General features: G+C 44.6%; 1 protein-coding gene and 1 long non-coding RNA gene across 2 annotated transcripts; one reads left to right on the top strand and one right to left on the bottom strand.

Annotated features, from left to right (window-relative positions):
• Positions 1 to 693: 693 nt before the first annotated feature.
• LOC127310304 (uncharacterized) lies at positions 694 to 1546 on the bottom strand. Its single transcript, XM_051340987.2, has 3 exons — positions 1364 to 1546; positions 1099 to 1172; positions 694 to 911 (listed from the first exon to the last, which is right to left on the bottom strand). Exons 1-3 carry the CDS (start codon positions 1463 to 1465, stop codon positions 731 to 733), a joined length of 357 nt encoding a protein of 118 aa, XP_051196947.1. The 5' UTR covers positions 1466 to 1546; the 3' UTR covers positions 694 to 730.
• A 6375-nt stretch (positions 1547 to 7921) lies between these two features.
• LOC139832027 (uncharacterized) lies at positions 7922 to 13683 on the top strand. Its single transcript, XR_011746520.1, has 3 exons — positions 7922 to 8049; positions 12167 to 12252; positions 13548 to 13683. It is a non-coding gene; the product is annotated as an uncharacterized lncRNA (long non-coding RNA).
• Positions 13684 to 24851: the final 11168 nt, after the last annotated feature.

Genomic DNA, 24851 nt, shown 5'->3' with positions numbered 1-24851 from the left:
CTTGGAGAAAACCATCGCCGGAGGGGTGAGCGCAGACGGGCTGCCTGGAACTCCCAATCCTTATCGAGAGAGGAGTGTTTGGACGAGAAGGTGACGTAGCTCTCGTACGTGGACGTCCACCCAGCAGTCCAGCACCCAGACACGCCCCCACCCGGCCACCCCGTACGCCTTCACCGGCGTCATGTACTCATGTGCACGACCGACGAGGACGATCCGCTCGGCGCGCTTCTGTGCGGCACCGACCTTTCCGACTGCCTCGGCCTAGCTCTCTGCCTCCTCTCGCCGGTCGCAATGAGCTCACCGATCTTGTCCTCCACCCAGGATTTGGTTGGAGTTATGTTTAGATGGATTTTGCTGGAGTTTTTTGCTTGGGTCTTTGCTGGTTTCTCGGGTCGCCGGCCCGTTGCACAAACAAAATTTTGGCGATTAGCAGGAGGATAAGCATGCACGTTTTTAGGCGTGTCATTCTTTTTGTTTGTTGAGATGCGGGAGGTGGAGTGGCATTTATGTAATTTAAAAAAGCGGAGCTTTCACTTTAATTGTAAAGATAAAAAAAGTCTGTAACAACGTTTCTGGGCAATGCCCGTACAATAGCCTACTCCCGTGGCATTCAACTCAATTTCTTAGCTCTCCCACTAACTCCTAGTTTTTTCTTCATCTTTGATCTTCAATATTATATCCAGTCGAGTCTCGTGTGTCCAGCTATTCGACTCATCAACGTAGCTGCAATTCATTGCTTTTTCTGATCCCAGTCTGCTACGTACTCAACATCGGATGATGACCTACTAGTCCTTTCTTCGACCTTACGGTTGTGATCGCGGTAGAAGAACCCATAGCAGAACAGCGCGGCGCCTGCCCAAATCGGGAGATTCAAGAGTAAATCGGCCCGCGCATGTTCGTACATCAGCCGCCTGCATGGAGCAGAGATCGATTCTTGTTAGCGACGCATATAATATTCATACTGCGTCATGCTTGATTGATCTAGTTTTTTTAAGAAAATCTCCCTTAATTTAGGTTTGTCTGTATAAACGCGCGTCCATGGAGGAGAGGGGGTATATATATATACGTACAATAATTTGTGTTGGTTGAGATACGTACTCTTTGCGTGCTTCGCGCGCGGCAGCCTCTGAGCTGTATGATCGTAGACTCGTACACTTCTCCGCCTGGCGACCCTGCGTGCGTGCAAGCAGCACACGAATTAGGTCTATGGACAGAATATCAGAAGACCATGGCGCAAACACGTTTCGGTTCATAGACTTTATATCTCCATACGATGCGACGATCCACTGTTTTTCTGAAGGATTTGAAACTGTTGAATCTCCCTGAACTAATCTCATACAGTAGATTTTAGGAAGATGCGAACCTGGGCGGCCTTGCCGGTGCCGGCGAAGGAGGGGATGGGCTGTGGGGAAGCGAGTCGCCGGCTGATCGTCGGCAGCACCAGACGACCCAACGCCGCCGCCATGTCTTTGCTAGCTCTCCTGTCCTGTCTCGATGATGATGATCTTGTAGGTGGACGATTGATTGCCTTGCAAAACAACAGGTATACTCCGACCCTCACGAATCGTGGGACTTAAATAGGTTGGTGCGAACAAGTCAAAGTCGGACTCCACCCCACTTCAATACGACACAAACACGAATCGACCGACATTAACGGAGGCAATCCCGGATCCCTGGTATGCCAACTTGGATTCGGAAGAGTGATGGAGTGGAGCCCGGCTCTGGCTCCGGCGTTCCTTCAGGAGATGGATGGCATCAAGCCACCTCTGGGCACGCTCTGGCTCATTTTAGTGACTTTAACCTGACCTACGCATTCATGGGAGCTCATGGAGCTCCGATCTCCAATCACCGTTTCTCTTAGTCGAATGAACGCGCCAATCCGACGATGGTGTACCTCAACCGCATCTTCTTCAATGTCGCTTGGGACGCCATTTTCCTCATCCCCGCATTCGGATCACTGCCTGCTTCTGCTGTCCAGCCTATGCGCTTCTACGCGTAAGGCCCGCTTCCTCTTCTAGAACTTCTGGCCTCGTCACGTGGGCTTCCTCGACACCGTGAAGAACGCTTGGGCGTCTGGGCCGCGTTAGCGACGGCGTACTAGGGTCGGGTACGCCACAATAGGCTACTTTGTACTAGTGCAAAGCTTGGAGCGTGGGCATAAATTGGAAACTCCCACATGGATTAGGTCTTGGGAAAGATAAGAGTGAGTTGGTATGGGAAGCACTCGATCTCGCTCCGATAGACCTCCGGCATGGAGGATTGGTCGCCGGAAAGGTCGAATTGATCATGGCGATGCCTCCATTAATTGTCAAGGAAGGTCAATTTGTTTGGGATTTTTTGGATATTACATACGGTGTCGCGATTTGCTACATGTGTATATCGTTTTTGTTGTATTTGTATGGTCAAGTGCTACAATGATTTATATGTCTATGATACATAGAGAGACTGCTCCAATATTACATGTTCTCGTAATGTAGGATGAGTTAGGCCAAAAAAAAATTATGTGTTGGTTCTTGTTGTTGGATACCCAACATGATTTTTAGATTTTCCTCCAAACAAATAGGGATTTGCTACATACTTTTTTTCGCTGCCGACCTAGAGGCCGACGCCAGATTTCCGCCGGTACCCTCCCTCTAGCCTCGAGAGGCGCGTAAAGGAGGAGGTGAAGTTGCTTGACAAGGCGGCAGCGCGGCGGGGATGCACACCTGTAGCCGCGACAACAAGGAGTTCGTGGACGAGGATGGGTCCTCCTCCTGGTTTGGCGGTGCTACTGCCTGTCGTCGTTCCCTGCAGCTGACGCCCACTCGTCGTGCAGAGAAGACACTAGTAGAAAACCAAGCTTTGGATTTTTGCTCCAAAGAGCATTAGTACCGGTTGTGGTACCAACCTAGACTAAAGGGGGGCATTAGCACCGGTTCGTGCGGCCATGACGTCGCAGGGGACCAGCAGAGCATTAGCACCGGTTCGTGCGGGATTTTTAGCACCGGTTCGTGTCACGAACCGGTGCTAAAGGCTTGTCCCCAGGCACGTGGCAGCCGCGAAACCTTTAGCACCGGTTCATAAAGGAAAACATTAGCACCGGTTCGAGACACGAACCGGTGCTAAAGCCCCCCTTTGCCTATATATCAGCTCACCCCCCAACTAGCCCTCTCACTCCATTTTTTCTTGGAGGAAGGTGTGAGGGTTGTGTGCTTGTTTAATTTTCTTTCCCATGCACATGAGGTGCTCGATGAAATGTCTGAGAGAATGATGCTGCTTGGTTTCACACAAAACAAAAATGATATGAGGTGCCGCAACGACACTTAAGCATTCTCCTCTTTCTTTCCTCCTCGATCAAGGTAAGCAACTTTATCATTTCACATTTGTACAGTGGTCATTTCACTATTTATATTATGATGTTTTGTAATGGTTTTTTTGATAAACTTAATTATATGATGTAGATGAACCGATAGCAATGGATGTATGTTGACCGACGTCTGATGACGCGTGAAGCACACGTCCGTTGGGAACCCCAAGAGGAAGGTGTGATGCGTACAGCAGCGAGTTTTCCCTCAGTAAGAAACCAAGGTTATCGAATGATGTCTACGCACGCTTCTATTCCTGTAGACAGTGTTGGGCCTCCAAGAGCTACCGGTAGAGCCCTCAGCCTCGGGGGAGAACTACTCCCTCCTCATCATGGGAGATAACAACGGCGATGAAGATGGCGGTGGTGTCGATGGAGATGACTCCGGGGGCACTTCCCCGTCCCGGCGGCGTGCCGGAACAGACATTCTGTCCCCCGAAACTTGTCTTCGCGATGGCGGCGGCTACGGAACTCTTCGTGGAATATCGTCGATTGTTTTAGGGTTTTCACTTCTGGGAGAATATATAGGGGAAGGGGCGATGTCGGTGGAGTCCCGAGGGGCCCACCCCATAGGGCGGCGCGGCCAGGGGTGGGGCCGCGCCCCCCTAGGGTGTGGCCGCCTCGTGGCTCCTCTTCGTCTCCTCTTCGGTGTTCTGGAAGCCTCCGTGGAAAATAAGACCGTGGGCTTTTGTTTCGTCCAATTCCGAGAATATTTCCTGTGTAGGATTTCTGAAACCAAAAACAGCAGAAAAACAGGAACTGGCGCTTCGGCTTCTTGTTAATAGGTTAGTACCGGAAAATGCATCAAAATGATATAAAGTGTATATAAAACATGTGAGTATTGTCATAAAACTAGCATGGAACATAAGAAATTATAGATACGTTTGAGACGTATCAAGCATCCCCAAGCTTAGTTCCTACTCGCCCTCGAGTAGGTAAACGATAACAAGGATAATTTCTGAAGTGACATGCTACTATCATAATCTTGATCAATACTATTGTAAAGCATATGAGATGAATGAAGTGATTCAAAGCAATGGTAAAGATAATGATTATACAACTGAATCATATAGCAAAGACTTTTCATGAATAGTACTTTCAAGACAGGCATCAACAAGACTTGCATAAGAGTTAACTCATAAAGCAATAGATTCTTAATAGAAGGTTTTGAAGCAACACAAAGGAAGATTTAAGTTTCAGCGGTTGCTTTCAACTTTCAACATGTATATCTCATGGATAATTGTCAACACAAAGTAATATGATGAGTGCAAATAAGCAAGTATGTAAGAATCAATGCACACAGTTGACACAAGTGTTTGCTTCTAAGATAGAAAGAAGTAGGTAAACTGACTCAACATAAAGTAAAAGAAAGACCCTTCGCAGAGGGAAGCAGGGATTACTCATGTGCTAGAGCTTTTATTTTGAAAACATGGAAACAATTTTGTCAACGGTAGTAATAATTCATATGTGTTATGCATAAAACCTCCTATAAGTTGCAAGCCTCATGCATCGAATACTAATAGTGCTCGCACATTGTCCTAATTAGCTCGGATTTCCATGGATTATCATTGCATTACATATGTTTCAACCAACTGTCACAAAGGGGTACCTCTATGCCACCTGTACAAAGGTCCAAGGAGATAAATCGCATTTGATTTCTCGATTTTGATAGATCTCAACTTGAGGACATCCATACCGGGACAACATAGAAAACAGATAATGGACTCCTCTTTAATGCTTTAAGCATTCAACAACAAATAACATTCTCATAAGAGATTTGAGGATTAATGTCCAAGCTGAAACTTCCACCATGATACATGGCTTTGGTTAGCGGCCCAATGTTCTTCTCTAACAATATGCATACTCAAACCATTCAACTAATGGCAAATCTCCCTTACTTCAGACAAGACGAACATGCATAGCAACTCACATGATATTCAACAAAGGTGTGACAGGTTGATGGCGTCTGCTGTCCACAACTGGCGCGTGGTTGACGTGGGAGGTAGAAATCTCTGTGGTGTAGCTTTTCTTCGTTCCCCGGCAATGGCGCCAGAAAATAGCTTGATGTCTACGCACACTTCTATTCCTGTAGACAGTGTTGGGCCTCCAAGAGCAGAGGTTTGTAGAACAGCAGCAAGTTTCCCTTAAGTGAATCACCCAAGGTTTATCGAACTCAGGGAGGTAGAGGACAAAGATATCCCTTTCAAGCAACCCTGCAATTACGATACAAGAAGTCTCTTGTGTCCCCAACACACCCAATACACTTGTCAGATGTATAGGTGCACTAGTTCGGCGAAGAGATAGTGAAATACAAGTAATATGGATGAATATGAGTGGTAATAACAATCTGAAATAAAGATGGCAGCGAGTAAACATGCAGTGGAACAGTAAATAAACGGTGATTCGATGCTTGGAAACAAGGCCTAGGGATCATACTTTCACTAGTGGACACTCTCAACATTGATCACATAACTGAATAAACAAATACTACTTTCTCTACACTCTCTTGTTGGATGACAAACACCATTCATTGTGTAGGGCTACAAGAGCTCCCTCAAGCCGGAGTTAACAAGCTCCACAACATTCGGTGTTCATATTTAAGTAACCTTAGAGTGCATAATTGTAACGGCCCCGGGTAGGACCCCCTATAGATATTGTTTGTTCTTTTTCTTTTATGCATCATCATAGCTTCGCATCACATCATCCATGTTTTAACAAAATAAAACTATTTTATAAATCTCCCTTGTCTTTTATTTTAAATAAAACCCTAAGCTATATCTCTCTCATATTTCTTATTTTGTAATTAAGTCTTTCCAACAAAGAAATTTTGGTTATAAAATTGTGTTTTGTTTTGGGTTACAAATAAAGTATATACTTTGAAATCTATTTTTAATAACACCCACACCCTGGTTCTAATTCAAAACTGAATATGTTTTTGAATTCAAACAGTTTTAAAATTAAAATAAAAACAGAAAAAGAAAAGCAAAACCCTAACCCTTTCAGGTTTCCCTCTCTCTCTCTGGCCCATCCCCTCTTTTCCCTTCTCCCCCGAGCAGCCCAGTCCAGCAAGGCCCAGCCCACCTCGCCAGGCCCGTACCCCTTCACCATTTCGGCCCCCTTCTTTCTTTTCGTCCTCGTCAGCGACAGCAGAGGAGAGCACGAGACTCTCGTGCTCGCTTCTGGCCTCCACCGGCGTCCTCCTTCCCGTGCCCACCCTCTCCACCTTTATCTCCTCTGGACCACGCCTCTCGTCCCCATCCTCTCCCACCTGCCCCCTTTCTTTTTCCCCTCCTCCACGCCAAGTATCAGAGGAGAAAACCCCATCCCCGGCCACCGTGAGCTCCTCCATGGCGCCGCCGCTCTGAAGCCTCCCCCGCCAAACCAAGCCCACCACCAGCACCGCCTCCCTCTCCTCGTTCTTCTCGTCGAAGGAATCGACCTGGGGACGCTCCAATCTTCGCCAAATTCGCCGTTTTCCTTCCTTCGGCCGCCGGCGTTTCTCGCCAAATTAGTCGCCGTCCTTGCTCCTTCTGCTCCGCCGTCTGCACGTTGAGCTTCCCCGTGAGTTTGCGCACCTCCCTGACATCCTCTCCATCCCCGTTGCTTCCTCTCTCCCTCGGTCGACGTTGAGCCGACCGCTTCCGCCGCAGGACCTCGCCGCCGGTGCCTCTCCGACGCCTCCCCGACGACGGCGCCACCTCCACAAGATCCGCACCGACGAGATGCGCCCGACGCCTCCTTCCGCGCATCCTGGGACGCCCTGCAGTGCCCGCGCCGACGACGCCCGCCGCGGTGACCACGGCCACCAGAACGCACGCGGCATGTCGAGCAAGGTTCGCCAGCTCAGCGCCACGCTGGCGCCACGTGGTCGTCTCTGGACCCACCCGTCAGCGACTAGGGTGGAAACCCGCGCGATGAGAAAAATCCAGCCGATCCAGATCTGTGCCTATTTGCAAAATACCCCCTGCAAGTTTGACTTGTTTAACCCGCAGCCCCTCCCTCTGTTCTTTTAACGAAAACCCCCTGGAGGTTTTAAAGTCTCAACCCGCGGTCCCTGCCGCCCCCGCTTTTAGCATAACCCCCTGGAACCTTTTTAAATCAACCCGGGGTCCTCCCCCCCTGGCTGAAATTGTTTCTGGGTCCTTTTCTAATAAAAATAAATCTATTTTTCTATTTTAAAATGATAAAAACTAATATGTGAATAACTTTTAATCTGTAACTCGGAATAAAATGTTTTCTATATGCAATTTGATCAGAAAAATGCACTGATCATGAATATGCCATCCATGCTTGCTGTTGCATCTTGCATCCTACAATCTCGTGATAGTTGCAATAACACCTAATATGGAACATATGGAATATGTGGGATATTATATATCTGTTGTCCCGGTTCCATTTAAACTTGAAGTAGCTCACCCCTGCCATGTTTGCTATGCTAATCCACCCTTATATTTGCCGGTAGAAAATGCAACTTCAACTCTAAATTGTTTGTCCGGACTCCGGTTCCGCTTAAATTAGATAAGTTGCACCGCATCATCGTTGCCATGTCATGCATGCCTGCATCTGCTCATGCTGGTTCTCCTTCTGTATTAGTAAGTTTGCATCCGATGTGTGTTCCAGCATTTGCTTCTTCCCGGATAGGATCACGAAGTGTTGATGTGAGATACGACGAGTTCTCCGACAAGTTCTTCTGCAGCTTTTCACAGGCGAGCCCACCTCCTTCACCTATTTTTTACATTTTGCTCTCCCTCGCACTGCTATCCTTATGTTGCGCTTCTTTATCGAGTCACGTGTCCTATTCCACTTGTTTACCCTAATAATCCTATATGCATCATTCCTTACCCATAGCCGTTGCTTGATGTTTGAGCCTTGCGAGTCGTAGGCGTGTTTAGGCTCTGTTGTTTATCTCGATCTGTTATCGGGATATGTTGGGTTGTTGGGAGGTTATCACATGCTATATCAGTTGTTGGAGATACACATGCTTTACTTAATTGTTAACAACTAAAATTGTAAGCAGAGGCATCTGTGAGCCCCTTTGCGAAAGCATCGGAACTTTGACTCGCTAATGTCCCCTAGGACCCGAGTTCTTGTTATCTGTTCCGAGATTGAGCGCTCTACCCGTACGTGGGGACGTTTATTGGGACCCCCCCTCACCCATTACCTTTTCTCAAGTCAGTTGAAAAGGGGGCCACAACCTTGGTTTTATTTGGCGCATGCATGTTATTTTCTGTTGCCTTCGGGTGTTTACTTCCTGTTGCCTTCGGGTGTTTACATTCTGTACTGTACCCCGCGGGACGTTTAGCGAAAGCGTGTGGTTCGCACGCCTAGCCGCCGTCGCAAACCCTGAGTCCGCTTCGGAGTACGGCCGGACTTCGTCACGGGTAGCTTAGTCGGGTGGCCCCCCTAGACTTTCTTGTTGAACTGGGAACGGTCTTGTTGTGAGACTTCACTGTCGCTCGGTGTGGTTGATCATGCGTATGGTTACATTTGGGCAACCCCTGCAGGGTGTACATCTTATCGATAAGCCGTGTCCGCGGTTATGGACGACTTGGAATTGTATAGCTTGATCATAGAACAACTTACATTATTATCTTGTTGCTAATAATTTGCTAATAACTTGCGTAGTAATATAGCATTACTACAACCGATACCTAATAAAACTTGTCCACCGTGGAGTGCCTTTTACATTGCCTCTTCGCTTTGTTGAAGGGGATATGTGTAATCGGCTGGGTTATGTTTGTGTAGTATTTTACCTGTTACCTTATGCGCTCTCTTATCTTCTCTGATTAGACGGATGTTGTAGCGTGTCTCTATTGGTTATAGTTTTGCTGCCGCTAAACCTACCATATAGCCCCAGGCGATATATTCGCCCGGCGAGCATAGCCATTTCTAGTCTCGCTAAGTACGTGCCGGAGTTCGTTCCTTGGTACTTACTCTCGCCTTTTCTTTTTCTCTTCTGTTTCCTCCCTTTTGTCGGCAACCGATGGCCCGACTTCGACAGGTACAAGATGACGACGTTAGCAAGGTTACCCTTCCGGCTTGGCCTGGGCAGGGTTATGGACGCCACTGGTTATCTTCAGGACTCTTAGTCCAATTTGTATCTTGTCCGTATTCGGATGTATTTGATCTTCTGTATGATTCAGATCTTATGTTGTATCTTGACTCGTTGGAGTCGTTGTTGTAATATATGTTTCTTGTGGGCTCTATTGTAATCCTGTTGTAATGTTACCACTCGTGTTAATTCCTCTGGCATCACGTGTGTGAATCGTCGCGCACGTCGTGTCGGAGGGCGTCTCAGAATCGATATCGTGCGGATTTTGGCGGGATCGCTGGAATCCTCAGGATACCGGTTCCGGGGCGTCACAAGTTGGTATCAGAGCCTCAGGTTGACGGTACCCCACTAGTCCAGCCTGTAGGATAACCTTGCCAACGGACGTTAGAGTAAAAACCTATCTTCGAAAACATCGTTGGATAGATCTGATTAGATCTGATTTTTCTCCTTACCTAAATTCTTTCTCCTCTTACCTTCACGGTTTTGAATCTTCTCTTATCTGCTTCTCTGAGTATTAGGTTCCGACGTGGGTTGGACGATCTCTGCCTTATCCTAATAGGTTCGATCTTCGGAGGTCCCGTCAAAAGTTCATCATCATCGTCATCGGAACAACGACTTCTTGTTGGTGGTGTCGACCATTCTATCTGGAGCAAGACCTCTTGTTAGTGGTGTCGAGGAGATCGACACGTCACCTGAAGATCCGATAGTTCACCTCTCTCCCCCCGTACCTGAACGTGGAACCTCGGGGCGAGGTTCCTTGTTAGTGGTGTCGATTGTAACGGCCCCGGGTAGGACCCCCTATAGATATTGTTTGTTCTTTTTCTTTTATGCATCATCATAGCTTCGCATCACATCATCCATGTTTTAACAAAATAAAACTATTTTATAAATCTCCCTTGTCTTTTATTTTAAATAAAACCCTAAGCTATATCTCTCTCATATTTCTTATTTTGTAATTAAGTCTTTCCAACAAAGAAATTTTGGTTATAAAATTGTGTTTTGTTTTGGGTTACAAATAAAGTATATACTTTGAAATCTATTTTTAATAACACCCACACCCTGGTTCTAATTCAAAACTGAATATGTTTTTGAATTCAAACAGTTTTAAAATTAAAATAAAAACAGAAAAAGAAAAGCAAAACCCTAACCCTTTCAGGTTTCCCTCTCTCTCTGGCCCATCCCCTCTTTTCCCTTCTCCCCCGAGCAGCCCAGTCCAGCAAGGCCCAGCCCACCTCGCCAGGCCCGTACCCCTTCACCATTTCGGCCCCCTTCTTTCTTTTCGTCCTCGTCAGCGACAGCAGAGGAGAGCACGAGACTCTCGTGCTCGCTTCTGGCCTCCACCGGCGTCCTCCTTCCCGTGCCCACCCTCTCCACCTTTATCTCCTCTGGACCACGCCTCTCGTCCCCATCCTCTCCCACCTGCCCCCTTTCTTTTTCCCCTCCTCCACGCCAAGTATCAGAGGAGAAAACCCCATCCCCGGCCACCGTGAGCTCCTCCATGGCGCCGCCGCTCTGAAGCCTCCCCCGCCAAACCAAGCCCACCACCAGCACCGCCTCCCTCTCCTCGTTCTTCTCGTCGAAGGAATCGACCTGGGGACGCTCCAATCTTCGCCAAATTCGCCGTTTTCCTTCCTTCGGCCGCCGGCGTTTCTCGCCAAATTAGTCGCCGTCCTTGCTCCTTCTGCTCCGCCGTCTGCACGTTGAGCTTCCCCGTGAGTTTGCGCACCTCCCTGACATCCTCTCCATCCCCGTTGCTTCCTCTCTCCCTCGGTCGACGTTGAGCCGACCGCTTCCGCCGCAGGACCTCGCCGCCGGTGCCTCTCCGACGCCTCCCCGACGACGGCGCCACCTCCACAAGATCCGCACCGACGAGATGCGCCCGACGCCTCCTTCCGCGCATCCTGGGACGCCCTGCAGTGCCCGCGCCGACGACGCCCGCCGCGGTGACCACGGCCACCAGAACGCGCGCGGCATGTCGAGCAAGGTTCGCCAGCTCAGCGCCACGCTGGCGCCACGTCGTCGTCTCTGGACCCACCCGTCAGCGACTAGGGTGGAAACCCGCGCGGTGAGAAAAATCCAGCCGATCCAGATCTGTGCCTATTTGCAAAATACCCCCTGCAAGTTTGACTTGTTTAACCCGCAGCCCCTCCCTCTGTTCTTTTAACGAAAACCCCCTGGAGGTTTTAAAGTCTCAACCCGCGGTCCCTGCCGCCCCCGCTTTTAGCATAACCCCCTGGAACCTTTTTAAATCAACCCGGGGTCCTTCCCCCCTGGCTGAAATTGTTTCTGGGTCCTTTTCTAATAAAAATAAATCTATTTTTCTATTTTAAAATGATAAAAACTAATATGTGAATAACTTTTAATCTGTAACTCGGAATAAAATGTTTTCTATATGCAATTTGATCAGAAAAATGCACTGATCATGAATATGCCATCCATGCTTGCTGTTGCATCTTGCATCCTACAATCTCGTGATAGTTGCAATAACACCTAATATGGAACATATGGAATATGTGGGATATTATATATCTGTTGTCCCGGTTCCATTTAAACTTGAAGTAGCTCACCCCTGCCATGTTTGCTATGCTAATCCACCCTTATATTTGCCGGTAGAAAATGCAACTTCAACTCTAAATTGTTTGTCCGGACTCCGGTTCCGCTTAAATTAGATAAGTTGCACCGCATCATCGTTGCCATGTCATGCATGCCTGCATCTGCTCATGCTGGTTCTCCTTCTGTATTAGTAAGTTTGCATCCGATGTGTGTTCCAGCATTTGCTTCTTCCCGGATAGGATCACGAAGTGTTGATGTGAGATACGACGAGTTCTCCGACAAGTTCTTCTGCAGCTTTTCACAGGCGAGCCCACCTCCTTCACCTATTTTTTACATTTTGCTCTCCCTCGCACTGCTATCCTTATGTTGCGCTTCTTTATCGAGTCACGTGTCCTATTCCACTTGTTTACCCTAATAATCCTATATGCATCATTCCTTACCCATAGCCGTTGCTTGATGTTTGAGCCTTGCGAGTCGTAGGCGTGTTTAGGCTCTGTTGTTTATCTCGATCTGTTATCGGGATATGTTGGGTTGTTGGGAGGTTATCACATGCTATATCAGTTGTTGGAGATACACATGCTTTACTTAATTGTTAACAACTAAAATTGTAAGCAGAGGCATCTGTGAGCCCCTTTGCGAAAGCATCGGAACTTTGACTCGCTAATGTCCCCTAGGACCCGAGTTCTTGTTATCTGTTCCGAGATTGAGCGCTCTACCCATACGTGGGGACGTTTATTGGGACCCCCCCTCACCCATTACCTTTTCTCAAGTCAGTTGAAAAGGGGGCCACAACCTTGGTTTTATTTGGCGCATGCATGTTATTTTCTGTTGCCTTCGGGTGTTTACTTCCTGTTGCCTTCGGGTGTTTACATTCTGTACTGTACCCCGCGGGACGTTTAGCGAAAGCGTGTGGTTCGCACGCCTAGCCGCCGTCGCAAACCCTGAGTCCGCTTCGGAGTACGGCCGGACTTCGTCACGGGTAGCTTAGTCGGGTGGCCCCCCTAGACTTTCTTGTTGAACTGGGAACGGTCTTGTTGTGAGACTTCACTGTCGCTCGGTGTGGTTGATCATGCGTATGGTTACATTTGGGCAACCCCTGCAGGGTGTACATCTTATCGATAAGCCGTGTCCGCGGTTATGGATGACTTGGAATTGTATAGCTTGATCATAGAACAACTTACATTATTATCTTGTTGCTAATAATTTGCTAATAACTTGCGTAGTAATATAGCATTACTACAACCGATACCTAATAAAACTTGTCCACCGTGGAGTGCCTTTTACATTGCCTCTTCGCTTTGTTGAAGGGGATATGTGTAATCGGCTGGGTTATGTTTGTGTAGTATTTTACCTGTTACCTTATGCGCTCTCTTATCTTCTCTGATTAGACGGATGTTGTAGCGTGTCTCTATTGGTTATAGTTTTGCTGCCGCTAAACCTACCATATAGCCCCAGGTGATATATTCGCCCGGCGAGCATAGCCATTTCTAGTCTCGCTAAGTACGTGCCGGAGTTCGTTCCTTGGTACTTACTCTCGCCTTTTCTTTTTCTCTTCTGTTTCCTCCCTTTTGTCGGCAACCGATGGCCCGACTTCGACAGGTACAAGATGACGACGTTAGCAAGGTTACCCTTCCGGCTTGGCCTGGGCAGGGTTATGGACGCCACTGGTTATCTTCAGGACTCTTAGTCCAATTTGTATCTTGTCCGTATTCGGATGTATTTGATCTTCTGTATGATTCGGATCTTATGTTGTATCTTGACTCGTTGGAGTCGTTGTTGTAATATATGTTTCTTGTGGGCTCTATTGTAATCCTGTTGTAATGTTACCACTCGTGTTAATTCCTCTGGCATCACGTGTGTGAATCGTCGCGCACGTCGTGTCGGAGGGCGTCTCAGAATCGATATCGTGCGGATTTTGGCGGGATCGCTGGAATCCTCAGGATACCGGTTCCGGGGCGTCACAATAATAGATCATTGCAATTATACCGAGTACTAACATAGCATGCACACTGTCACCGTCAGGCTATGAAAGGGGGAATAGATCGCATCAATACTATCATAGTAATAGTTAACTTCATAATCTACAAGAGATCACAATCATAGCCTACGCCAAGTACTACATGATGCACACACTGTCACCATTACATCATGAAGGAGGAATAGAATACTTTAATAACATCACTAGAGTGGCACATAGATGATATTCAACTAGACCACAAAGCTCATAATCACATAAACATCACATGGGAGAGAGAGATGAACCACATAGCTACGGTACAGCCCTTAGCCTCGGGGGAGAACTACTCCCTCCTCATCATAGGAGACAGCAGCGGCGATGAAGATGGCGGTGGTGTCAATAGAGATGCCTTCCGGGGGCACTTCCCCGTCCCAGCGGCGTGCCGGAACAGAGACTTCTGTCCCCCGAATCTTGGCTTCGCGATGGCGGCGGCTCTGGGACTTTTCTCGTACCGTGGCTTATCGGTGTCGAGGTTTTAGGTCACCAGAGCTTAAATAGGCGAAGAGACGGAGTCGGAAGGGTTCTGGGGGGCCCACACAGTAGGGGGCGCCCCCCCCCTCTGGCCGCGCCGCCATGGCGTGTGGGGGCCCTGGGCCTCTCCTCTGGTCCCTCTTCGGTGTTCTGGAAGCTTCGTGGAAATATAAGATCGTGGGCCTTGATTTCGTGCAATTCCGAGAATATTTCCTGTGTAAGATTTCTGAAACCAAAAACAGCAGAAAACAGGAACTGGCACTTCGGCATCTTGTTAATAGGTTAGTTCCGGAAAATGCGTCAAAACGATATAAAGTGTGAACAAAACATGTAGGTATTGTCATAAAACTAGCATGGAACATAAGAAATTATAGATACGTTGGAGACGTATCAAGCATCCCCAAGCTTAGTTCCTGCTCGCCCTCGAGTAGGTAAACGATAACAAGGATAATTTCTTAAGTGACATGCTACCAACATGATCTTGATCAATACTATTGTAAAGCATATGAGATGAATGCAGCGATTCGAAGCAATGGTGAAGATAATGAGTAAACAAATGAATCATATAGCAAAGACTTTTCATGAATAGTACTTTCAAGACAAGCATCAATAAGACTTGCATAAGAGTCAACTCATAAAGCAATAAATTCTTAGTAGAAAGCTTTGAAGCAACACAAAGGAAGATATAAGTTTCAGCAGTTGCTTTGAACTTCAACATGTTTATCTCATGGATAATTGTCAACACAAAGTAATATAACAAGTGCAATAGGTGAACATGTACGAATCAATGCACACAGTTTACACAAGTGTTTGCTTCTAAGATAGAAAGAAGTAGGTAAACTGACTCAACAATAAAGTAGAAGAATGGCCCTTCGCAGAGGGAAGCATGGATTACTATTTTTGTGCCAGAGCTTTTCATTTTGAAAACATAGAAACAATTTTGTCAACGGTAGTAATAAATCATATGTGTTATGTATAAGACATCTTATAAGTTACAAGCCTCATGCATAGATTACCAATAGTGCTCGCACCTTGTCCTAATTAGCTTGGATTTACATGGATTATCATTGCATAACATATGTTTCAACCAAGTGTCACAAAGGGGTACCTCTATGCCGCCTGTACAAAGGTCTAAGGAGAAAGTTCGCATTGGATTTCTCGCTTTTTTATTATTCTCAACTTAGACATCCATACCGGGACAACATAGACAACAGGTAATGGACTCCTCTTTAATGCATAAGCATTCAACAAAAGATAATATTCTCATATGAGATTGAGGATTAATGTCCAAACTGAAACTTCCACCATGATTCATGGCTTTTGTTAGCGGCCCAATGTTCTTCTCTAACAATATGCATACTCAAACCATTTGATCATGATAAATCACCCTTACTTCAGACAAGACGAACATGCATAGCAACTCACATGATATTCAACAAAGGTGTAATAGTTGATGGCGTCCCCAAAAACATGGTTACCGCTCAACAAGCAACTTATAAGAAATAAGATACATAAGTAACATATTCAATACCACAATAGTTTTTAAGGCTATTTTCCCATGAGCTATATATTGCAAAGACAAGGAATGAAATTTTAAAGGTAGCACTCAAGAATTTACTTTGCAATGGCAGAGAAATACCACATAGTAGGTAGGTATGGTGGACACAAATGGCATAGTTTTTGGCTCAACGATTTGGATGCTCGAGAAGTATTCCCTCTCAATACAAGGCTTTGGCTAGCAAGGTTGTTTGAAGCAAACTCAAGTATGAACCGGTACAGCAAAACTTACATAAGAACATATTGCAAGCATTATAAGACTCTACAATGTCTTTCTTGTTGTTCAAACACTTTAACCAGAAAATATCTAGACTCTAGAGAGACCAATCATGCAAACCAAATTTTAACAAGCTCTATGTAGTTATTCATTAATAGGTGCAAAGTACATGATGCAAGAGCTTAAACATGATCTATATGAGCACAACAATTGCCAAGTATCAAATTAAAGACCATATACCAATTGCCACATGAAGCATTTTCAGTTTCCAACCATATAACAATGAACGAAGCAGTTTCAACCTTCACCATGAACATTAAAAGTAAAGCTAAGAACACATGTGTTCATATGAACGAGCGAAGCATGTCTCTCTCCCACACAAGCATGAATTTATTCAGAGAATGAAAATAACAAAACGAAAATAAAAGCACACAGACGCTCCAAGTAAAGCACATAAGATGTGACCGAATAAAAATATAGTTTCACTAGAGGTGACCTGATAAGTTGTCGATGAAGAAGGGGATGCCTTGGGCATCCCCAAGCTTAGATGCTTGAGTCTTCTTGAAATATGCAGGGATGAACCACGGGGGCATCCCCAAGCTTAGACTTTTCACTCTTCTTGATCATATTGTATCATCCTCCTCTCTTGACCCTTGAAAACTTCCTCCACACCAAACTCAAAACAAACTCATTAGAGGGTTAGTGCATAATCAAAAATTCACATATTCAGAGGTGACACAATCATTCTTAACACTTCTGGACATTTCACAAAGCTACTGGAAGTTAATGGAACAAAGAAATCCATCAAACATAGCAAAACAGGCAATGCGAAATAAAAGGCAGAATCTGTCAAAACAGAACAGTCCGTAAATACGAATTTTTCTGGGGCACTTAACTTGCTCAGATGAAAATGCTCAAATTGAATGAAAGTTGCGTACATATCTGAGGATCACACACGTAAATTGGCAGATTTTTCTGAGTTACCTACAGAGAATCCTACTCAAATTCGTGACAGTAAGAAATCTGTTTCTGCGCAGTAATCCAAATCTAGTATCAACCTTACTATCAAAGACTTTACTTGGCACAACAATGCAATAAAATAAAGATAAGGAGAGGTTGCTACAGTAGTAACAACTTCCAAGACACAACAAAATAGTAGCAAAATAAAATCATGGGTTATCTCCCAAGAAGTGCTTTCTTTATAGCCATTAAGATGGGCTCAGTAGTTTTAATGATGCACTCGCAAGAAATAAGAGTTGAAGCAAAAGAGAGCATCAAAAAGCAAGTATGAAACAAATTTAAGCCTAACCCACTTCCTATGAAAATGAATCTTGTAAATAAACAAGTCATGTAAGCATAATGCAACAAGCATAGAAAAGCAACACAAGCGCAACTTCAAGATTCTCAACATAAAGAGGGAAAACTTAATATTATTAAGATGCATATAGCCATATTTCCCTCTCTCATAAAAACTTTCAGTGGCATCATGAACAAACTCAACAATATAAGTATCATATAAAGCATTCTTATTCACATGCATAAAAGTATCATTACTCTCCACATAAGCATAATCATTCTTATTAATTGTAGTGGGAGCAAATTCAACAAAGTAGCTATCATTATTATTCTCATCACCATAATCATCATATATAGGAGGCATATTATAATCATAATTAATTTTCTCCTCAATAGTAGGTGGACTGAAAATATCATAGTCATCATTGTAATCATCATATTTAGGAGGTAAAGTATCATCAAAGTAAATTTTCTCCTCCATGCTTGGGGGACTAAAAATATCATGCTCATCAAAACCAGCTTCCCCAAGCTTAAATTCTTCCATAGCATTATCAACAATGGTGTTCATAATAATAACATTGCTACTAGCATGCAAATAAGGTTCCATAGGTTTTTTAATTTTCGCATCACACAATTTATGTCTTAACTCAGGAAATAGAATAAAAAGCTCACTGTTATTTTCCATTATGCCTAACTAGTGAAAAATAAAAACAAGAAACAAAAAGATGCAATTGCAGGATCTAAAGGAAATAGCTTCGAGCACTCACACACCGGCAACAATGCTAGGAAATAGCTTAGTAGTCGGAGGATGTGAATACCTTTTCCCTTACCTCCCCGGCAACGGAGCCAGAAAATAGCTTGCTGTGCACAACTGGCGCGTGGTTGACGTGGGAGGTAGAAATCTCTGTGGTGTAGCTTTTCTTCGTTCCCCGGCAACGGCGCCAGAAAATAGCTTGATGTCTACGCACGCTTCTATTCCTGTAGACAGTGTTGGGCCTCCAAGAGCAGAGGTTTGTAGAACAGCAGCAAGTTTCCCTTAAGTGAATCACCCAAGGTTTATCGAACTCAGGGAGGTAGAGGACAAAGATATCCCTCTCAAGCAACACTGCAATTACGATACAAGAAGTCTCTTGTGTCCCCAACACACCCAATACACTTGTCAGATGTATAGGTGCACTAGTTCGGCGAAGAGATAGTGAAATACAAGTAATATGGATGAATATGAGTGGTAATAACAATCTGAAATAAAGATGGTAGCGAGTAAACATGCAGTGGAACAGTAAATAAACGGTGATTCGATGCTTGGAAACAAGGCCTAGGGATCATACTTTCACTAGTGGACACTCTCAACATTGATCACATAACTGAATAAACAAATACTACGTTCTCTACACTCTCTTGTTGGATGACAAACACCATTCATTGTGTAGGGCTACAAGAGCTCCCTCAAGCCGGAGTTAACAAGCTCCACAACATTCGGTGTTCATATTTAAGTAACCTTAGAGTGCATAATAGATCATTGCAATTATACCGAGTACTAACATAGCATGCGCACTGTCACCGTCAGGCTATGAAAGGGGGAATAGATCGCATCAATACTATCATAGTAATAGTTAACTTCATAATCTACAAGAGATCACAATCATAGCCTACGCCAAGTACTACATGATGCACACACTGTCACCATTACATCATGAAGGAGGAATATAATACTTTAATAACATCACTAGAGTGGCACATAGATGATATTCAACTAGATCACAAAGCTCATAATCACATAAAGATCACATGGGAGAGAGAGATGAACCACATAGCTACGGTACAGCCCTTAGCCTCGGGGGAAAACTACTCCCTCCTCATCATAGGAGACAGCAGCGGCGATGAAGATGGCGGTGGTGTTGATGGAGATGCCTTCCGGGGGCACTTCCCCGTCCCGGCGGCGTGCCGGAACAGAGACTTCTGTCCCCCGAATCTTGGCTTCGCGATGGCGGCGGCTCTGGGACTTTTCTCGTACCGTGGCTTATCGGTGTCGAGGTTTTAGGTCACCAGGGCTTAAATAGGCGAAGAGACGGAGTCGGAAGGGTTCTGGGGGGGGCCACACAGTAGGGGGGCGCCCCCCCCCCTCTGGTCGCGCCGCCATGGCGTGTGGGGGCCCTGGGCCTCCCCTCTGGTCCCTCTTCAGTGTTCTGGAAGCTTCGTGGAAATATAAGATCGTGGGCCTTGATTTCGTCCAATTCCGAGAATATTTCCTGTGTAAGATTTCTGAAACCAAAAACAGCAGAAAACAGGAACTGGCACTTCGGCATCATGTTAATATGTTAGTTCCGGAAAATGCATCAAAACGATATAAAGTGTAAACAAAACATGTAGGTATTGTCATAAAACTAGCATGGAACATAAGAAATTATAGATACGTTGGAGACGTATCAGCGTCCCCAGAAACATGGTTACCGCTCAACAAGCAACTTATAAGAACTAAGATACATAAGCGACATATTCTTTACTACAATAGTTTTTTAGGCTACTTTCCCATGAGCTATGTATTGCAAAGACAAGGAATGAAATTTTTAAAGGTAGCATGCAAGAAATTTACTTTGGAATGGCAGAAAAATACCACATAGTAGGTAATTATGGTGGACACAAATGGCATAGGTTTTGGCTCAAGGTTTTGGATGCACGAGAAGCATTCCCTCTCAGTACAAGGCTTTGGCTAGCAAGGTTGTTTGAAGCAAACACAAGTATGAACCGGTACAACAAAACTTACATAAGAACATATTGCAAGCATTATAAAACTCTACACTGTCTTCCTTGTTGCTCAAACACTTTTACCTGAAAATATCTAGACCTTAGAGAGACCAATCATGCAAACCAAATTTCAACAAGCTCTACGGTAGTTCTCCACTAATAGGTTTAAACTACATGATGCAAGAGCTTAAACATGATCTACTTGAGAGTTCAAAACAATTTCGAACTATCAAATTATTCAAGACAATATACCAATTACCACATGAAGCATTTTCTGTTTCCAACCAAATAGCAATAAATGCAGCAGCTTTCAACTTTTGCCATGAACATTAGAAGTAAAACGAAGATCACAAGTGTTCAAATGAAAAAGCGGAGCGTGTCTCTCTCCCACACAAGCATGATAGGATCCGAATTTATTCAAACACAAACAAAAATAAAAACACACAGACGCTCCAAGTAAAGCACATAAGATGTGACGAAATAAAAATATAGTTTCACTAGAGGTGACCTGATAAGTTGTTGATGAAGAAGGAGATGCCTTGGGCATCCCCAAGCTTAGATGCTTGAGTCTTCTTGAAATATGCAGGGATGAACCACGGGGGCATCCCCAAGCTTAGACTCTTCACTCTTCTTGATCACATTATATCATCCTCCTCTCTTGATCCTTGAAAACTTCTTTCACACCAAACTCAAAACAATCTCATTAGAGGGTTAGTGCATAATCAAAAATTTACATGTTCAGCAAGGACACAATCATTCCCAACACTTCTGGACATTACCCAAGGTTACTGAAGTTTAATGGAGCAAAGAAACCTGCTCAAACACAGTAAAAGAGGCAATGCGAAATAAAAGGCAGAATCTATCAAAACAGAACAGTCTGTAAAGACGAATTTTTTCAGGGCACTTAACTTACTCAGATGAAAAATCTCAAATTGAATGAAAGTTGCGTACATATCTGAGGATTACTCATGAATATTTGCAGATTTTTTAGACTCTCCTACAGAGAGATCAACTCAAATTCTTGACAGCTAAAAATCTGTTTCTGCGCAGAAATCCAAATCTAGTATCAACTTTACTATCAAAGACTTTACTTGGCACAACAATGCAATAAAATAAAGATAAGTAGAGGTTGCTACAGTAGTAACAACTTCCAAGACACAACAAAACAGTAAAGTCTAGAATAATAAAGGTATTGCAGTGTGGTGCTTGAAGCTGTGGCAGATTATGACCTGTGAATTTGACATTCTTTCTTTGGCATGACGGGATCACACAATGACATCAACGTGTTGCAGCAGTCTCCGGTGTTCAGCAGACTAGTGGAAGGGCATGCTCCACCATGCAACTATGAGATCAATGGCCACCAATATACCAAAGGCTATTATCTAGCCGATGGTATATATCCAAAATGAGCCACTTTTGTCAAACCAATCTCGAATCCATCAGGTCTGAAGAATTCTCACTTTGCTACGCGACAGGAGGCTTGCAGGAAGGATGTCGAGCGGGCATTTGGTGTGCTTCAAGCTCAATTTGCAATTGTCCGGTACCCTGCTCTAAGCTGGTCTCATGACCAAATGTGGGAGGTTGATACGTCTCCGACGTATCGATAATTTCTTATGTTCCATGCCACATTATTGATGATATCTACATGTTTTATGCACACTTTATGTCATATTCGTGCATTTTCTGGAACTAACCTATTAACAAGATGCCGAAGTGCCGATTCTTTGTTTTCTGCTGTTTTTGGTTTCAGAAATCCTAGTAACGAAATATTCTCGGAATTGGACGAAATCAACGCCCAGGGTCCTATTTTGCCACGAAGCTTCCAGAAGACCGAAGAGGAGACGAAGTGGGGCCACGAGGTGGCCAAACCCTAGGGCGGCGCGGCCTGGCCCTTGGCCGCGCCGACCTGTGGTGTGGGGCCCTCGTGTGGCCCCCTGACCTGCCCTTCCGCCTACTTAAAGCCTCCGTCGCGAAACCCCCAGTACCGAGAGCCACGATACGGAAAACCTTACTGAGACGCCGCCGCCAATCCCATCTCGGGGGATTCAGGAGATCGCCTCCGGCACCCTGCCGGAGAGGGGATTCATCTCCCGGAGGACTCTACGCCGCCATGGTCGCCTCCGGAGTGATGTGTGAGTAGTCTACCCCTGGACTATGGGTCCATAGCTGTAGCTAGATGGTTGTCTTCTCCTCATTGTGCTTCATTGTCGGGTCTTGTGAGCTGCCTAACATGATCAAGATCATCTATCTGTAATTCTATATGTTGCGTTTTTTGGGATCCGATGAATAGAGAATACTTGTTATGTTGATTATCAAAGTTATGTCTATGTGTTGTTTATGATCTTGCATGCTCTTCGTTATTAGTAGATGCTCTGGCCAAGTTGATGCTAGTAACTCCAAGAGGGAGTATTTATGCTCGATAGTGGGTTCATGTCTCCGTGAATCTGGAGGGGTGACAAGAACCTCTAAGGTTATGGATGTGCTGTTGCCACTAGGGATAAAACATTGGTGCTATGTTCAAGGATGTAGTCACTGATTACATTACGCGCAATACTTAATGCAATTGTCTGTTGTTAGCAACTTAATACTGGAGGGGGTTCGGATGATAACCTGAAGGTGGACTTTTTAGGCATAGATGCATGCTGGATAGCGGTCTATGTACTTTGTCGTAATGCCCAATTAAATCTCACAATACTCATCATAATATGTATGTGCATGGTCATGCCCTCTCTATTTGTCAATTGCCCAACTGTAATTTGTTCACCCAACATGCTGTTTATCTTATGGGAGAGACACCTCTAGTGAACTGTGGACCCCGGTCCAATTCTCTATACTGAAATACAATCTCTTGCAATCTTTGTTCTCTTGTTTTCTGCAAACAATCATCATCCACACTATACATCTAATCCTTTGTTACAGCAAGCCGGTGAGATTGACAACCTCGCTGTTTCGTTGGGGCAAAGTACTTTGGTTGTGTTGTGCAGGTTTCACGTTGGCGCCGGAATCTCTAGTGTTGCGCCGCACTACATCCCGCCGCCATCAACCTTCAACGTGCTTCTTCACTCCTACTGGTTCAATTAAACCTTGGTTTCTTACTGAGGGAAACTTGCCGCTGTGCGCATCACACCTTCCTCTTGGGGTTCCCAACGGACGTGTCAACTACACGCATCAAGCAAATTTCTGGCGCCGTTGCCGGGGAGATCAAGACACGCTGCAAGGGGAGTCTCCACTTCCCAATCTCTTTACTTTGTTTTTGTCTTGCTTTATTTTATTTACTACTTTGTTTGCTGCACTAAATCAAAATACAAAAAAATTAGTTGCTAGCTTTACTTTATTTACTGTCTTGCACTCTATATCAAAAACACAAAAAAAAATTAGTTACTTGCATTTACTTTACTTGATTCATCATGTTTCCTTTTAATTTTACCACGAAAGACATACCGGTAGGACGTGGGTCTATAGTTGGGAGAAATAATATAGAGGAATTTTTCAACCATGTTAGTACCATTGACGATTTTGAAGATAGACACTTGGTAGACCTTGCTCCCACTTATGAAATTGCTGCTGCGCATTTAGTTCGCCTGTTGGAAACTAAATTTGTTAATCTCAATCCTATAATCCAACACATGTTCCTTACACTTGGTGATATGGAAGAGGGGGGAAAGAAAGATTTTGTTTTAGAAACCCTTCTTAGAGAATTTGGTGGTCTAGCAAGAGAAGCTAGAAAGGTCTTTGCTAAATTTAATATGCTTGGTTCTCGTACTAATTTTGTTAGTCTCGTTGAAAAGATGGACATGGATAGAATAAGATACACTAATAATATTGATGATGGAGGGGAGATCAAAGCACCAATACCATGTAAACTCCTAGCTATGAATGATGCACTAGAAAATAACTATGCTTGGCTTGTTCCCAAAAATTTGTTTGATGAGAGTAGCAAGCCCAAGACTGATAAAAAGGGAGACGCTAAAACTTATGTATCCAATATACTATGCTTGATTGAGAAAAATCCACACCCCACTGTAGAAGTACCACCCTTCGATAATACTTGATACACACTTTCTGCGCCTAGCTGAAAGGCGTTAAAGAAAAGCGCTTATGGGAGACAACCTATGGTTTTTACTACAGTACTTTGTTTTTATTTTGTGTCTTGGAAGTTGTTTACTACTGTAGCAACATCTCCTTATCTTAGTTTAGTGTTTTGTTGTGCCAAGTAAAGTCTTTGATAGTAAAGTTCATACTAGATTTGGATTACTGCGCAGTTTCAGATTTCTTTGCTGTCACGAATTCCGACCTGCCTCTCTGTAGGTAGCTCAGAAAAATATGCCAATTTACGTGCGTGATCCTCAGATATGTACGCAACTTTCATTCAATTTGGGCATTTTCATTTGAGCAAGTCTGGTGCCATTTTAAAATTCGTCTTTACGAACTGTTCTGTTTTGACAGATTCTGCCTTTTATTTCGCATTGTCTCTTTTGCTATGTTGGATGAATTTCTTTGATCCATTAATGTCCAGTAGCTTTATGCAATGTCCAGAAGTATTAAGAATGATTATGTCACCTCTGAACATGTTAATTTTTATTGTGCACTAACCCTCTAA

This window comes from Lolium perenne, chromosome 6 (assembly GCF_019359855.2).
Source record: "Lolium perenne isolate Kyuss_39 chromosome 6, Kyuss_2.0, whole genome shotgun sequence".
Classification (NCBI taxonomy): domain Eukaryota; kingdom Viridiplantae; phylum Streptophyta; class Magnoliopsida; order Poales; family Poaceae; genus Lolium; species Lolium perenne.
Note: the sequence above shows the minus strand (reverse complement) of the source record. Positions and strands in the feature narration are given on the sequence as shown.